This window comes from Suncus etruscus, chromosome 1, assembly GCF_024139225.1.
Source record: "Suncus etruscus isolate mSunEtr1 chromosome 1, mSunEtr1.pri.cur, whole genome shotgun sequence".
In the NCBI taxonomy this organism is placed as follows: domain Eukaryota; kingdom Metazoa; phylum Chordata; class Mammalia; order Eulipotyphla; family Soricidae; genus Suncus; species Suncus etruscus.
In genome coordinates, this window is record NC_064848.1 from 175,997,886 (window position 1) to 176,013,922 (window position 16,037).

The 16,037-nt window shown below is 51.5% G+C and overlaps 1 protein-coding gene across 7 annotated transcripts in view; it reads right to left on the reverse strand.

Annotated features, from left to right (window-relative positions):
- The window catches only part of MSI2 (musashi RNA binding protein 2), a 355,837-nt gene that overhangs the window by 56,305 nt on the left and 283,495 nt on the right, over positions 1 to 16,037 (reverse strand). For all 7 annotated transcript variants that reach the window (XR_007494886.1, XM_049772440.1, XM_049772421.1 and 4 more), the window contains exon 8: positions 5,034 to 5,116. Coding sequence is in view for 6 of the 7 variants with exons in the window: in XM_049772440.1 (XP_049628397.1) it covers positions 5,034 to 5,116 (83 nt within the window). In the remaining variant the exon portion in view is untranslated. The remainder of the gene's footprint in view (positions 1 to 5,033; positions 5,117 to 16,037) is intronic.

A 16,037-nucleotide genomic window follows, 5' to 3' on the forward strand; every position in this document is an offset into this window, starting at 1 on the left:
GGGTGTGGGTGGGCAAGAATCCTGTTTGGAGTCCTGCAGTCTGTGGACCGGAGCTCTGTCCCGAGGCTATAGGAGGATGGGAACACATTGCTAGGACCCCATCTGTGGAGCCAGGCACACCTCCCTCATTTGTACAGAAGCACACAATGGGCCATGTGCACATAACCACACACACACAAAAACTGACTCAGTGAGCCAAGTTCACACAACCAGACACATTGAACCATGCGCACAAACTTTCAGAGAACTGTATACATACAACCACACATAAGCTCAGTAAACCATGCACACAACTACCACACAAAGCTCACAAAGTGAATCGTGCACACACAACCACACACAAGTTTACATAGTGAACCGTGTATACACAACCACAGGACACATGTACAGCCCCACATGCCGCATGCAGCCTGCACCACAGCGCCCTCTCTAAACTGACATCTGTTTTCCCAGAACAGAAAGTGGGTTCTGAGGCGACACAGCCAGAACTTGCCACAACCACACTTGCCCCCTGCTCCCCACAGCCTTCAAAGGCCATTTGGACTTTGTGGTTCCTCCCACAAAGGCACCCCCAAACCCCTGTGATCTGGGAGCAGACTAGTGTCCCCACCTCTTCCAGGACTCCATTCCCTGCTGTTTCCTGTGCTCAGTGTTCCCTGAACATTTGCACTGGTGCAATGAAGGGGCTGGTGTGGACTGAGAGGGGGAGTGGTCCCCAGGGCTCAGTCTTGGGAGGAAGGTATGCCTGAGGCAGGCAGGCAGCCTGGGCATCCAGATGTCACCCTTCAAGTACCACATGCCTCTGTGGGCCTCAGTTTTCCTCCCAGTCCTGCAGGGGAAGAATGAAGCAAGCTGCCTCACAGGATGGTGGGGGCCTTACTCCACCCCCATGCACTGGCCACCCCTTCCCTCTCCATATTGCCTGTGCGCATCTGCTTGTGCTGGAGCCTCACAGGTGGAGCAGGGGGGTTCAGACAGCACCCTACCCCCATCTTGGCATGTAGTCCCAACCTCCTCCCTAGCCTCCCCCACCTGCTGCCAGGTAGAGCCCCTGCTTCCTGCCTCCATCAGCAAAGGTGCGCTGAGGGGGCCTCCCGCTGCACTATTTGGGGAAAGAGCTGAGGGTGGCAGCCAGCAGCTGTTCTCCTTCCCCTTCCCAAGAAGCTGCAAGGACACGTCAAAGTGAAATGCAAAATGCAGCTCAGCCCCCCTCCTGCCTCCCGAGGCTGGCTATGCAGGGGGGCTGGGAGACCCTGCACAGACACCCAGATCTGCTGCTGAAAACAGAGGAAAGGGCCAGTTGAGTGCCTGCTGCTGCCTCCCCAGGAATGCCAGGGCAAAACCCCTGCGAAGGGCATCTCCTGGACTCCCAAGTGGGGTGCCAGGGGGCAGGCTGAGCTGGGTACCTGGCCTCCAGACCCTCCCTGCTGCGTCCTGGCTGGAGGACAGAGAAGGGCAGAGCTGCTGGCGCTCAGGAGAGAGAACGCCCCTCCCTGTGGGACACAGAGCCATCAGGATCGACCGGCTGCCCGTCTGTGAATGCCCTACTCTTGTGCACACAGCGGGCTCGGGGGCAGCCCCACCCCTGCCCCCACGTAAACACCAGCTCCATCTATTACATGCCTCTCCAGCATTTCCTTTTTTGCCTTCATCCTGCCTGTTTAATATTGCATTTGACATTCTCATTTTATAAATGGTAACAGAAGCAGAATGGATGGCTAAAATTAGCTTACTCGGGAGAATGATGCTACAAATAGGAGGGTGAACACAGGCCTGGTTAATTCCGCCCACAGTGCCCCCGCCCCTTCTTCGGGACTACCCCCACGGCTCTGGGACTCTGACAGGAAAGAGCAGCCTGAGGGAAGGGCCTACTGGGGCACACATCATGGACAGTGCCCCAAACTGTCCAGGAGCCAGAGGTCACAGGGGTCCCATGCAGGGGGCAGCACTTTCAATCCAGGGAAGACAAGGGCCCAGCCAGCACTGCAGCTCCGAGAGTTACCCACAATAGTTCTCTTCTCTCTCCCACTTGGGGAGTCCATCTCCTGGGTGTGCTCAAGTTTTACTCTTTAGAAGCTGATTTTCTGGAACCTTTTTTGAGTGGCCCACCAGCCCCTGTTCTCACCTGTCCAGGCCCATCTCACCTCGTGATTGGACACTAGCTCAGTAAGAACCACCTGCAGGGAAGGATGGCGAGGCTGGCAATAACCTCAAGACTTGTTGCTTTGAGGGTGGTGATTCAGGCTGGGAAGGCCCTTCCTAAATCCAACTCAGGAACTCCCCGAGGCAGCTTCTGTCACTGCTGGACTTGCACAGGAACTATGGGAGCTGCCCAAGGTCACAGTGGTGCAATGAGTAACTGCTTTGTTCATGGCACTCAGCTAGGAAGGCCTCTTGGGTTAACTCCCCCTTGTACTAGCCTTATTCCTTTACACCCATCCTGCTCAATACCAGGGCCCCTCCAACGAGATAGGCATGGGAATTTTCTGCATGTTGTTATACAAAAACCTGGCAAGGTATAGCTCTGCCCTAATTAATAATGCACTCAGTACTGAACCTGGTGACGCCTTTGCTGAGCCATTCCGGGCGGCGACTCTCTTCTCTCCCTTCTCTTTCCTCCTTTTCCCTTTTCTCTCTTTTCTCCCCTCCTCTTTTCCTCTTCTCTTCCAAGAGGGTACAACTGCACTCTGCTTCCCAGTTAACTGTCCACTCATTTTAAATGAGTAAGAAGAAGGATCTTTGGGGCTGGAGAAATAGCACAGTGGGTAGGGCTTTGCCTTGCACGTGGTCAACCTGGGTTGGATCCCTGGCATCCCATATGGTCCCCTGAGCTCACCAGATTTCTTAGTGCAGAGCCAAGAGTAACCCCTAAGCACTGCCAGGTGTGGCCTAAAAAAAAAAAAAAAAGAAGAGGGGTCCTAACAAGGAGCCGAATGCAACCCTCAAATAACATGAACAGAGACTCTTCCTTACAACAGCAGTCATATAAATTCAGATTTTCCTGGGCTGAGGTCCCTGCTGGGCAGCAAGGCATAATGGGAAAAGCATGAGGATGAGCCCAAAGAACTGACCCCAAGAGTCACCTATAAGGCACCTAGAGCTGCCCTATGCATGTGTTTGCTAACAGAGCCTTCATCCTTCCCTCACCAGTCCAGGAAAGCCCACACTGTCCTTTTAACGAACAAGAATCAGCCCAGATGCATGGGAAAACAGACACATCTCCATCTGGGTGGAAGAGGAGGTGAGAAAAGGAAATGGAGAGACAATTCCATGGGCCTGAGTTTATGCTCTGCACATAGGCTCCCAAGGTCCAATCCTGGCACTGCACTGTCCCCTGAGCACTGAGCCAGAAGTAGCTCCTGAGCACTGCTGCGTGTTGTAAACCAAAATAACAGTAAAATGTGAATTGACAGGTCCACAGCCAAGCTTAGCCACTGGCCTACATGGCCTTTCTGGAGCCCATAAGCTCTGGGCTTGTCATTCCCAAAACAGGCAACACCCACTCCCTCTGGGGACACTAGCACTCTTAGGAGTGAGGAGCAGGAGGATTTTCCTGTTTGTTCACTGGGAGAGGGCAGATTTCAGGGGACACACAGAGATTTCCTTTCTGCAAGGGAGTGGCTGATCAAATAAGCTTGGGAACATCTTCCCTAGACCTAAGCACCTTCCCTTATTTGGGTACCCCAGTTTCCCTGCTGGAACAGGGAGAAGAATGAGTTGTTTCCCAATGTGCCCATATCAGGCTGATGCCCAGGATAGACACAAACACCTGACCCTGCCAGAGGCCCTCAACAGAGGCTTACAAGAGCATATGCCTAGTGAGGCAAAACATGGCGCCCGGGGCTAGAGACAAGTTTACCACAAAGTCCTGTCTCTCTTGTTTAATAAGGAGTAAGTAGTAACATACTAGAATGAGGGACTAGGCACTGGTAACTGGCTGATGAGGGGACCCAGTCACTCCCCTCTCTTATCTCCCCAGCACCATTTTAATGCCTGAGCTGACGCTGCCAACCTATGGCATGCAAAGAAACCACATTTTCATTTCAGATGCACAGGATGACTAGGAACAATATGAACAATATTATTTTAGTGCCCTGGGAAAAAATTAGCAAGTCAAATATTGAATCAGGCCTGTAGCACCACATGCTAAGCAGATTGCTTTGATCTTATCCACACTAAAAGCTCTATTATTGAATTTAAAGTCGGTGAACACATATCAGGCCAATATACAATGCAGAGCTGAATGCACATTTCAGAAACAAGGAATATTTTGACTAAAAGAAAGAAATAGCCAAGTTGTCACAGAGACTCCAAAGACAAATAAATCCTCTTCTCTTGAGGATGTAGCCTCCAACCAAAAATGCTTTGGCTCTCAAAGACCTGCTGATAGTCTCTGAAACTCACTGACTCTGAGTTTTCTGGACCCAAGAAAAGGGCTTCATGCCAACATACTCCATCTTCAGGAGTTGGAGGCCTTAAGCCAGCGGCACTTGCTGCAGGCAGTATGGCGCCCTCTGGTGGCCTTTTTCTCAGAGGCTGACTAGGGTCCCCATCCCTATCCCCTAAAGCTCCACGCAACCTTCTTTTGAGGGTGCCTGTGCAGGGAGAATGCTAATCACCTAGTAGGGTTAAAAAACAAATAAGTGATTTGGGTGGTAAACTTGCTATCTAGCATCAATCCCTCACAGAATTAAAAGCCAAACAGCAAATTCATATTCTAAGCTGAGGCTGGCAAAGTAACAACCCAAAGGCTGAGTCCGGGCCCCTGCCTGCTTCTGTCCTGCCAAGATGGCTTTAACATTTTAAACTGGCACTGTAAATAAAAACATCTTTGTACAAGCTACTGGGCGACAACAGCTGAACACTTGCCTGCACGGCTGACAAGAGGTGATGCTTGTTTGGCTCTTTATAGAGTCTGTCTGCGGCTGCTGGGACCACGGGTCTCAGGGCCCTGCCCAGGTCCCGGCAGGATGTGAGACACTGTGGGCTGTGGGGGGAGTGGGTGCTGCATCCCTCAGACCCTCCCCACTTACCATTTTATTATTGATCTCATGGAAATGGATCTCGCAGACTTTCTCCACCACATCTTCATTCTCAAATGTGACAAAGCCAAACCCTAAAGTGAATGAAAAAAATAAAACACAAATAACCATGAGTAAAAGGAGATGAGTCTTCTTCGGTGGATCTGTGGGGGAGGGCTCTGTTTCAAAAAGATGGGGCGTTGCTTCTCTGCCCCCCCAAACCCTCCTGAGAGGGCAGAGGACATTACTTCTAATTTGTACTGCACACCCTCCATATCATAATTTCACACCCCACCCCCCAGCACTTTAGACCACCAATGCTGGGTGTTTTACATCTGCCCCAAGGCAAACCAACAGTGGTTGTATTTGTTATTTACTAGGGGTAGGCCATTTGCCACCCGGGAAGAGGGGTGGGCACCAACAATCAGGTCAGCCTCCAGACCGAGGCGATTATTTATCCTTTTCTTCCTGAATTACTTCCTCTAATACCTCATCAGGACATCCTGAGGCATGGAAGAAACTATTAAAAGTTTCAGGCCTCTGTTCCGTGCAGGCATCCTTTTTCTACTGCTGCTTCAAAAGCGCTGTGGATTTGGGGCAGTTTAAGACTGTTTGATGCCTGCTGTCAGCCCGTCAGCCAGCCACTGTGTTTGCTCGGCTGGAGACTGGCTTTGCTAGACAAGCCATACTGAAGGGTTTTGGCGGCTGACCACTGCTCAGCAGCCTCCTGCCCAGATCCTACCCATCTTATTCCTCTTTGCACACCCCCAGCCCTGAGTGCCAGCACGTGACCCCAGCAGTGCCCCACCTCTCAGCCTTTCTGCATGGACCCTCTCCTTCTCAGTACAGTAGGGGCACACACGGGCTCACAGACACATAGACAGGCAGGCAGGCAGAAGAAGACTTGGTTTCCAGTTTCCAGTTAGCATCAACCTACATCTATCTGTTTGCTGGGAACCCTGTATCCCTACCCTTCACCCTCTCATGCAGTCAGGGGAGAGAGAGAGAGGCAGCTGCCTCTTTGGTGAGGCCTTTCTTGTTCTATGCAGTCTGTCCCCCACAAGACATTAGCAAGGAGGTTGAGCCAGGGTGCAGGGTCTTCAGCTACAGCACTAGTTCCCAGCTACAAAGCAGGACAGGGTCCCTGACAGGCACCCTCCTATCAGGTCCCCAGGTACACACATACTCAGGCCTTCCATTCAAAAAGGCATAAGACAAGATCCCAACTAAGGCCAAACAGGCCTCAGGCCTCATCCTCTTACAGTGAACTTCACTTCTGGCCCAATGACCACACTGGGTCTCTGAAGGCCTCCTGATCCGCATCCCTGGTCTGGAATCCAACCAGATCAACATGCCTATCTTGGCAGCAGCCCATAGGCTGGTTCTTAGAGGGCCATCTCTGCTAGTCAGAATGAGGAAAAACACACAGCAAGGTGGCCAAGTACTGTCCCCATGAAGGCAAAGCATGATCTTATTTGTGCAGGTGTAGACAGGCCAGAAGATGTCAGGAAGGGATTGTTCAGGCCTTAGGGGCACCACATCTAGTGGCGGGGGTTTGCCCGAAAGAGAAGGGATGGTGCAGGAAGGTGACAATGTGGCCAGGGCACTGAGGCTGGAGGTGGGATCAGATGATGCAGCCACAAGCCAAGGTGCCTGAGCCAGGGCAGGAGCAGCAGAGAGGCTAGGCGATCCCCTGGATTCTCTGCATAGCACCACCTGCCCGCCATGCCTGGTTCTGGATGTGGTTGCATCCAGGGTGGCAAGAGAAGCAATTTCTGGTACTGGTCACTCTCCACCTCCTTTGTTGTGTTGACCACCAGGGAAGGAGAACTCTAGCCCTTGGGTCTGCTGGGAGCAGATTGCACACTATCTCCTCTGCCTGATACAGTCTGTGCAGTGGAGAGAAGGCAGGAGAGGGTGGAAGGATGGGCCATGGGCAAAGACTGTGGAGTCTGTGACTGTCGGGGTCAGAGATCACAACCTAGTTCCAGGGCTTTGTGTAGGCATCACTATGGGGAACAGCTGAGCTAGACACGAGACAAGCTGCTTCCCACTGGACCTACACCCCACCCCCATGCTCATCACCTTTCGCACACCAGACCCAACATTATGGGCTCAGAACACATGGGTGCCCAGTGCCACTTTGTGCCAGCTCTGAGGAGTAGAGAGAGCAGAAAAGTACAGATTCATTCTTTCTCATCCTGATACCAATTCCCCCTGCTGGCCCAGCCCTAATCACAGAGGAATCCAGCTCCGTGAATCACAAAAAATGATTTTCCTGATTAAAGGAGAGAGCCTGGATTTCAGGCCCCGCACACCTCCGAGGCATTACAATTCTGGATGTCAAGACTCATTTGTGGCATTTTAAAGATCTATATCATTCCCACATCTCTCTCTTTCTCTGTTGGGCCCGAATGGAGAAAACAAATTTGATTATGCCTAAAATATTTATTTATTCCATTTAGAGAAAGCAAAGAAGCAATGAAACACTTAATTGTCAATAAATGTTATTGCTTAATGTATAATTACTTTTTGCTTCCAGGTGTGTGTTCATTTACAATGAGTCTGTGACTTTAGTGGTGAATATCCTCCAAATAAACCAAACTGAGCCAGGAAGGGCAGAATCACTGGTCAAGTTTGGGAGGATGAGTTCTTTCACAGCATCAAATCTTTTTTTTAAGGGGCAGAGCAATAGTACAATGTTTATGGCATTTGCCTGGCGTGCGGTCCAGCACCCAAATGGTCTCCTGAGCACCACCACGAGTGACTCCTCCTAGGTGCCGAGCCAGAAGTCAGCCCAAAGCACATCTACAGAATCATGTGTGGCTCCAAAGTAAAAAATAAAATATCCCCCTTCCCAATCCCTCCACCAATATGTCGAAAATCCACCCAGGACATAAAATGGGTCAATTTGGGCCAGGGAGATAGTACAGAGGCAAGGCATTTGTCTTGCACATGTCTGATCCCAGTTGATCTTCTTTTTTTGTTTGTTTGTTTTTTGTTTTTTGTTTTTGAGCCACAAACATCTGATTCTCAGGGGTTACTCCTGGCTAAGCGCTCAGAAATTGCCCCTGGCTTGGGGGGACCATATGGGACACCGGGGGATCAAACCGTGGTCCTTCCTTGGTTAGCACTTGCAAGGCAGACACCTTACCTCTAGTGCCACCTCACCGGCCCCCCAGTTGATCTTCCATACCCTGTATGGTCCCTCAATTCTGCTAGAAGTGACTGCTGAGTACAGAGTCAGGAGTAATCACTGACCATCACTCACTGGTTGTGCCCCCTCCCCAAATAGACCATTCAAACCTTTTTTGGGGGGGTCCCATACATGCTCAGTAGTGCCTCTCACTGTGCAGTCTGTTCTGGTCACCAATCAGCTCCACTGTCCTGGGGCCACAGGGTTGATGGACTCTACTTGAGACTTGAGGAGAGGCAAAAAGAGAGGACTTTGCCCTTTCCTAGGAGAATATTCCAGAAGTGGGAAAGGAGCACCAGGAGAGTGTTTTTGAGGGAGGCCTCATAAGGAGACAGGCAAGAGCACTGCCCAGCAGTAAGGACTCATGCCCAGTAAAGTACCCATCTTCCAAAGGGCCCTCACCCAACATTAGGGACCTTAACTCAGCATCAAGGGCTCCCACCCAGCAAAAGTCTCTCATTCAGAAGTAGGGACCCCCACCTAGCATCAGGAACCCATGCCCAAAATCCCTTCTTTGTCTGGGCTCTGAATAACTCAAAAGAACTCCTATGGACACAAGGAGGATCATAGGGGTTGTGACCTTTAGTGTGTCTAACAGGGTTCCAACAAGCTTCCCAACCTTTAGGGCACCCCTATAAACACCCTCAGCTATTTCTCAGCCTTCTTGGTCCTAGGGAGGCAGCACCCTGGGGATAAGAACTGAGTGTGTTTATTATGTGGGAGGGTCCCAGGCTAGGTGGGCCTGTGCGGTTCAGGGCAAGGCCCAAGGTCTTCGGGTCTATATAGACCAAGTGATGCTCAGGTCAACTGTGCACCAAGCGTGTCCTCAACCCCTGCACTATCTCTCCAGCACCCCAAACTGAGTGCTTGAACTCACTAAAGATGCCTTGTAAAAACAAGGAGCCTTGGAGATGGGCATCTGAGGATGGCATGTGAAAAGTCAGATCATGAAGCATAAGAGAGCAAGTTTTCCTTTAAAAGGAAAACCTTTTTTCCTTTTTTTTAAAAAAGGACTCTTGGGGCTGAAGTGATAGCACAGCTGTAGGGTGTTTGCCTTGCACAAAGCCAACTGGGACGAGCCCGGGTTCAATCCCAGCATCCCATTTGGCCCTCTGAGCCTGCCAAGAGTGATTTCCAAGCACAGAGCCAGAAGCATAGAGCCTAAGGGTCTCCGGGTGTGGCCCCAAAAAACAAGGAACAAACATAAAAAGGATTCTTGCTTGGGGGATGGGAAGTCCCCCTTTTTAATAGTCTTGTATGATACTTGAGGGGCCCTCGGGCCAGAAAAACCAGGAAACATATGGTGGTGGGCAGGTGAACCCCTAAAAGAAAATTTAAAACAGACACAAATGGGATAGCAGCTGACAGGAGCTTTTAAAAGTGAAGTTGTGTTCTCCTGAATGAAGCTATTATTGGAAAGTAACAAGTAAGTGCTATTGAAGAGATAAGCATGTATGTAACAGGCAAACCTTTACCTCCTCTATTATTTAAATGCACAAAACTGAATATTCATCCATATAATACAAAGCTAACACACACACACACACACTCACAAGAGAATAGACATATGAAAACAAGATACCTCAAAATTAAAACAACACGCTCCCAAGCCTGCCTCAGAGGAACAGCCAACAAAAAAGCAAAAGGCTTTTTAGGTCAGCAAGGGAGCAATAGGAACAGCCTCCTCATCGCCTTAAAAAGAATTTCCTCCTCTTATCATATAGGTCAATGAACATGAACAAGCAATTGATGGTGCCTAAAGCAACCACAGCGGAAATCAACGTGGGCTCGAGTTAACAGGTGTGGTTATGGGGGAAAGTAGCCAAGAAAGCCCAGGGTGCCACAGGCACGAAAGACAGGTGCTGGCCAGGGCACTTCTAACCTGCCGCCCCCTTCATTTGCTACCAGCCAGGAATAGGGGAATGATAATACCCACCAACCAGCGATTGGTTCTAATGCAGATATCGAAGGCAGGGGTACTTCTGGTTTTATAACCTTCCACATTCGTCTCCTCAGTCCCCAAGACAACATTGTGAGAGGGAGGGCAGGTTCCAGTGCCGCAGCTCTGTTTACGACAGTGTTACTAGGGCCATGGGTGTCCTTAGAGCAGGGCAGGCTACACCCACAGGCCAATGCAGGTGCCTTTCCACGTGTCTCTGGAGGCAGTCATCAGGGATTCCTAGGCTCACAGATGGGTCTGGTGGTTCTGAATCACATAAGGTGGGACCTGTGCCAGAGGGTGGTGGATGCATCCTCTTACAGATAATAACTGCTTGGTGGAGTGTCTAGTGGTGCCATCCTCGGTACTGCCCCTGCCCTCAACTCAGAACATTTCAGGGTCATCAGGGCCTGCCTAACAAGTGTTTTCTGGGCCTGGTAGCAGGAGCAGAATCTATAGAGGTTGCTCAGAGGCTAGCGGGCTGCCCCACAGAAAGTCGGATTCCCCCAGAAGATGGATTCTGCTCCATTCCCAGGAAAATGATGTGTTCTTTTTGAAGGCAACATTGAATTCTGGTGATATACGTTCTTTCTGGCACCCACTGTCCAGGATGGGACCAAAGGGAAACGTACATCTAGGCAACCAGCAAGAAATATGACAGGTGTCTGCTTGCACCCCCAAAGAGTGTGCACTGTGGGAAGAAAAGGACATCACTGTCCTTGCCAGTCCTTCATTGGGCTCTTTTATACTGCCAGGTTTCCCAGGGCCACCGAAGCCAGCCAAGCTCTGCCATTTGCCTTCGGTTTGGGGCCACCCCCAGTTGTGCTTGGGGGATGCTCTCAGCACTGCTCAGGGGACCAAACCTGGGTGTCCTGCCTGCAAAGCCATGTACCAGCTTTTTGAACCAACTTCCAGGCTCCAGTATTCATAAAAAGAGAAGGTACTGGCTGATCCTGGTTCCATCTACAGCACCACAAGGTCCTCAGAGCACTGTTAGAAGTAGCCCTGAGCACTGCTAAATGTAGCCCAACTACCTCCATAAACACATTTATGGAGGCTAGAGAGATAGTGCAGAACCAGGGGTACATGCTCAAGGCTGAGTCTGACCTCCAGCCTGGTTAGGATGGCCTGGTGATCCCAAGCAGCATAAGGCCACAGGGCGTGGCCAGTTGTCACAGTATAGCTGGGTGAGGTCCTGAGCCCTTCTTTATGGAGCCCCCAGATGTTAGGAACAGTATATTTGAGAGTAGTGCTCTTTCCCCACCTCTTTCTCATGCCTTCCACATTCAGTCATGAATGTGGAATGCCCCACCTAGAGACTCCAACTTGTCCTGAAAGCCAAATCCAGAATCCTAGCTTGTCCTGTGGGTCAGAGATTCTGACAAAAGGCCCACCCAGCAGCAGTCCCTCATCTGAAGGAATCTATAGAGCAGAAGCAGGCAAGAGCATGGCTGAGAGAGGACAAGGCTCTCTGAGCTCCATGGCCAGGGGACTCACATAAACAAGACCACTGGAGAGTCTCCAAAGCCAGGGCAAGGTAAGATGACCCTGGGGGGGGGGGGGAACCTCTCTTCAGCACCCAGACACAGGGTGCACATTGGCTCAAGAAGGGGCAGGAGACCTGGCTCAGTGAACTGACTTTCAAACCAGCTGACCCTGGGGAGGGACACATAGCATGGTGGAAGTCAATCCCACCTAACCCAGAACAAAGAACCAGGCAGGCACAAAATGATGCTCGAAATGACCTATGAACACCATGGGTCTCAGTGCAGGCTAACCACTACCCAGATGAGCAGGCAGGAGGGTTGTGGCAGATGTTTGCAGAGATGAGAGAACCATCCTGCATAGGATTGAAAGACCTTCTCGAGGCCTAACCCTTTCTCTTCCCTTCCTCTCTGCACCCAGGTACCTGGTCGGAGCTCCTTTCTGAGCCCGCACCACGATGAACAGGCAGGAAGGTTATGGCAGATGTTTGCAGAGATGAACCAACATGCAGGAGACTGAAAGATCTTCTTCAGGCCTGGCCTGTTTTCTTCCCTTCCTCCCTGCACCCAGCTACCTGGCTGTAGCTCCACTCTGAACTGGCCCCCCCTCCCCACCATGTGCCCTTCGAGGTGGTCCCTGAGTCCCCTCCGCTGGGCATCGCTCACGCACCTGCTGCCTCGTTTACACCAGGAGCCTGGCAGCTGGCTGCTGTAAATGATAATAAAATGCCTTTCCCCAAAATGAAGGAATGTGACCAGACATGCCAGGCATCATGATATTAAAGCCGTGTCAATTAATTTCTCCCCCTGCCTGATAAACGAGCCCCATTCCATCTCTTAATAATGAGGAGAGAAACAAGAAAAGTTGACACTTAGTTTAATTTATTTTCTCAACTTGCCTGGTCATATTTCTTTGCTGCCGTGCGGGGCTGTGGGGAATTACAAATGCCTGGCGTGTAAAGCGAGGCAGAGATGGGTGTGAGCCGTCTCGGGGTGCCCGAGCCTCATACACCACTTCATTGAGAAGGGGGGGGGGTGGCAGCATGCCGCCAGCCAGCTAGCACCTGCGCTTCACCAGCCTCCTTGGGGGGCTCGGATGTGGAGAGGAAGGGCGCCAACTCAGGTGCGTGGGGAATCCAAGGCCAACAGCAGCCCTTTCTGATTTCCAGTGGAGTGCGGAGGAGCAGTGCGAAACCGAATCCCCTAAATTAACAGGAAGCCACACGGGCCGCATCTGCCAGCGGGCAACCAATTTCTCATCTGGAAAGGTGTTTTTCTTTCCTTTTCAGCCCGATGCAGCACTTGCCAACCCCTGACCTTGAGATGAGAGCATCTACCTTTGAAAGGTTGGAGCCGACCCAAGCACACCCTCCACCCTGGCTGTGGTCATTGAGTCATTTCTTCCCCAGGCTCTGGGGCCTTGGAACTGTCTGTGGAGAACCCCTCATATATAATTCAAAGTTGAAGGGAACACCGAGGGTGATCTCCAAAGGAGAGTTTCACTCAGGTGACTCTGGGTGCAGCTCAGAACTCTGCATTTTTGGGGGAGTTTGAGTCATGTCTAATCAGGGTAGAGACTTTTGTCTCTGTGCTTAGGGAAACCATGTGTGATGTCCAGGATCCAATTAGGGTGGACTGCATGCAAAGTGAGCAAGTGCTGTATTTCCTGAACTAGATTTCTAGCCTCAGGAATCTGCATTTTGACCATCTCTCAGGTAGCAGAGTCGGGACTCCATACACCCACCCAGTGTGACTCAGCTCTGTGTTTCCTCATTCAGGTTCAGAGAAGGGGAGACCATCTGGTCAAAAGAATCCAGCACTTTCCAAGGGAAAGGCAATCACAGATCCTTTGCTCAGGAGGGCAGGTAAAACAGAATGCATTAAGACATTTCTGATCAAAGTTGGCCCTGTCCACCCCAGGACAGCCCCCACACCAGGCAGGGCATCGGGGAGAGTAGCAGAGATGCAGCAGCATCTGCCCTCCCATGCTCAGGAGAGGATGATGGGAAAAGTACTCATACTAAAGTATGAACCACATAACTCTTTTTTTGGGGGGGGGGGCACACACCCAGCAATGCTCAAGGTTATTCCTAAATCAGCACTCAGGCATCACTCCTAGCATTCCTTAGAGGACCATATGGGGTGCTGGGGATTGAACCTGGGTAAGGTGTGTGCAAGGCAAGCACCTTACCTGCTTTACTATTGCTCTGGCCTGCAAATTATCATGTTCCCGATCCCGGGGGTACCAGGACTGGGGTTCTCCCAACCAAATCCTTAAGCAACAGTGGTTTATTCCACTGTGGGGCTCTAAAGAGGCATCCTGGATATAGGTGCCAATAGGGGCTGGAAAGTTTTTGTTTTTGTTTTAACTAAGGTACCTGGTAAGGACCTGCGTGCACTAGGGAGGGGGCGCAGTTCTGAAAGGAAGGAAGGAGGGAAGGCAGGCTGGCAGGATGTAGGGAAGGGGCAGGGTGGAAATGAGAGAAAGATGTGGGCAGGAGGGTGGGTGTGGGGGAGCTCGAGCCCTCCAACCGTCCCCAAACCATTTTTCTAAGCGAGAAATCTGCCATGAATACTGATAGTGTGATTTGAAAGGGCCTGTGGCTGCGGGGATAGGGCGTCTCATCCCAGCCTCTTGTTAACCAAGGGGGAAAGAGCACCTGTGATCCAGGCCAGCCCCCCCCCCCCCACCTCATTTCATTCCGCCTGCGCTCCAGAGTAGTGATTCTGTGAATGACACTTGTCAGGGCAGCAGATTAGTTCACAAACCTATTTTTTGTGTGCGTGGTGTTCCATCTTGGTCGGGAAAATAGTCAGTTCTTGGCGAGAGAGACACATATTACTGCTGTTAAGTGCCAATATAAACTCTGGGACGCAGTGGTAAATTCACCAAATTAAATCGCTAGACAACTGGCTCGGATCAGGACCCCGGCAGAAGGTGCCAGGGCTGCAGCGTGCACGGGGGGTGGGGGTGGGGGGGGGGTTGGGGGTGTGTGGAGGCGGCTGAGGTCATGCACGCAGCTGGAGCAAGGGCACCGGCACCCGCAGCTCTGCAGAACTATGGGGCTGGCAGCTCCTTGGGTGTGTCCTTCTGGGCTTCATAATATCCGAGATTTACAAGTTGGGTGGGGGACAGATGGAGCATGGGGGTACAGAAGCTCTTTCCCCCAACAAAGGTTGATTCCTGAGACCCTGCCCTTTCTGAGTCATTCCAGCTTTACCCAGGCACACAGTCTGCATGCTAGGAGCAGTGGAGATGGCTTCTCCTTGAACCGAGGGTGGATTAGGCCACTGGGCATGGCTCCAGCTGCGGCCAGCTGTGGGGCCCTGAGAAGACTCTGCAACCACATGAACACCCAATGTCCTCCTCTGTTAGACATACTCCCAATGCTTCTCCTCAGTAGAGAAGCTTATAAGAGGGGCCGGAGAGTTAGCATGGAGGTAAGGCATTTGCCTTTCATGCAGAAGGTCATTGGTTCAAATCCCGGTGTCCCATATGGTTCCCTGAACCTGCCAGGAGCGATTTCTGAGCGTGGAGCCAGGACTAACCCCTGAGTGCTGCTGGGTGTGCCCCAAAAAAGAAGCTTATAAGAACCCTTTGAAGGGCTGCTGCCCCCTGACCCTACTATATACCCTAGGGTTCACTGCCTGAAGCTCCTTCACACAGAGCGCAAGGCTCAGGAGTCATTGGGGGCAAATCCCCTAGAACTCTTGCTGCTGTGAATGGACCCAAGCAGGCATCCTGGGGGCCTACTGGTGATGATAATGATTGTGGCTCTGTCTGTGTCCTGACTTTGTCCTGACCACTGATGGTGCCAGGCACCCGGGGTTCACTCCAGGACGGGGAGAAAGCCTACACAAGTCTGGATTGCTGCTGATGAAAAAGTCCTGCTTCTATTTCTGCAGGGTTGCCCTGTGACCCTCTTCTCCCACAAGATGGAATGGGAAGGAGGCACAAGACAAAGAAGAGAGGGGAAGAGTACATGGAGGGGAAGGGTGCATATGCTGTCCCACTCACCCTGATACAGGGAAGCCAAAGCTGTCACAGATGCCCACCTGCCTTGCTTCTAACAAGCTCTGGGGAACTGGACTTGCTGGCTCCCAGACTCCATCAAAAAGCCACTACTTGGAGGCAGGCTTTCGGCACAGCCACAAATGATGGGACTTTTATTATGAGGCATCGTTTCAGAATGGTCCCAAGTGACGGGGCCCTGGCTGGCTGCCTGCAGCGCCCACACCCGCTGTGAGTCACTCCTGCAGATGGGGTCACCTCTGCACTGCCAGAAAACCTGCCTAGTGCTGGGTGCCGGGGGCTCCATCATCGCGAGGTTTTTGCACCGGATGCATAGGTCTGTGCACTTTGGGGTCTTGCCTGTTTTACCCTGGCATTAAAGAGT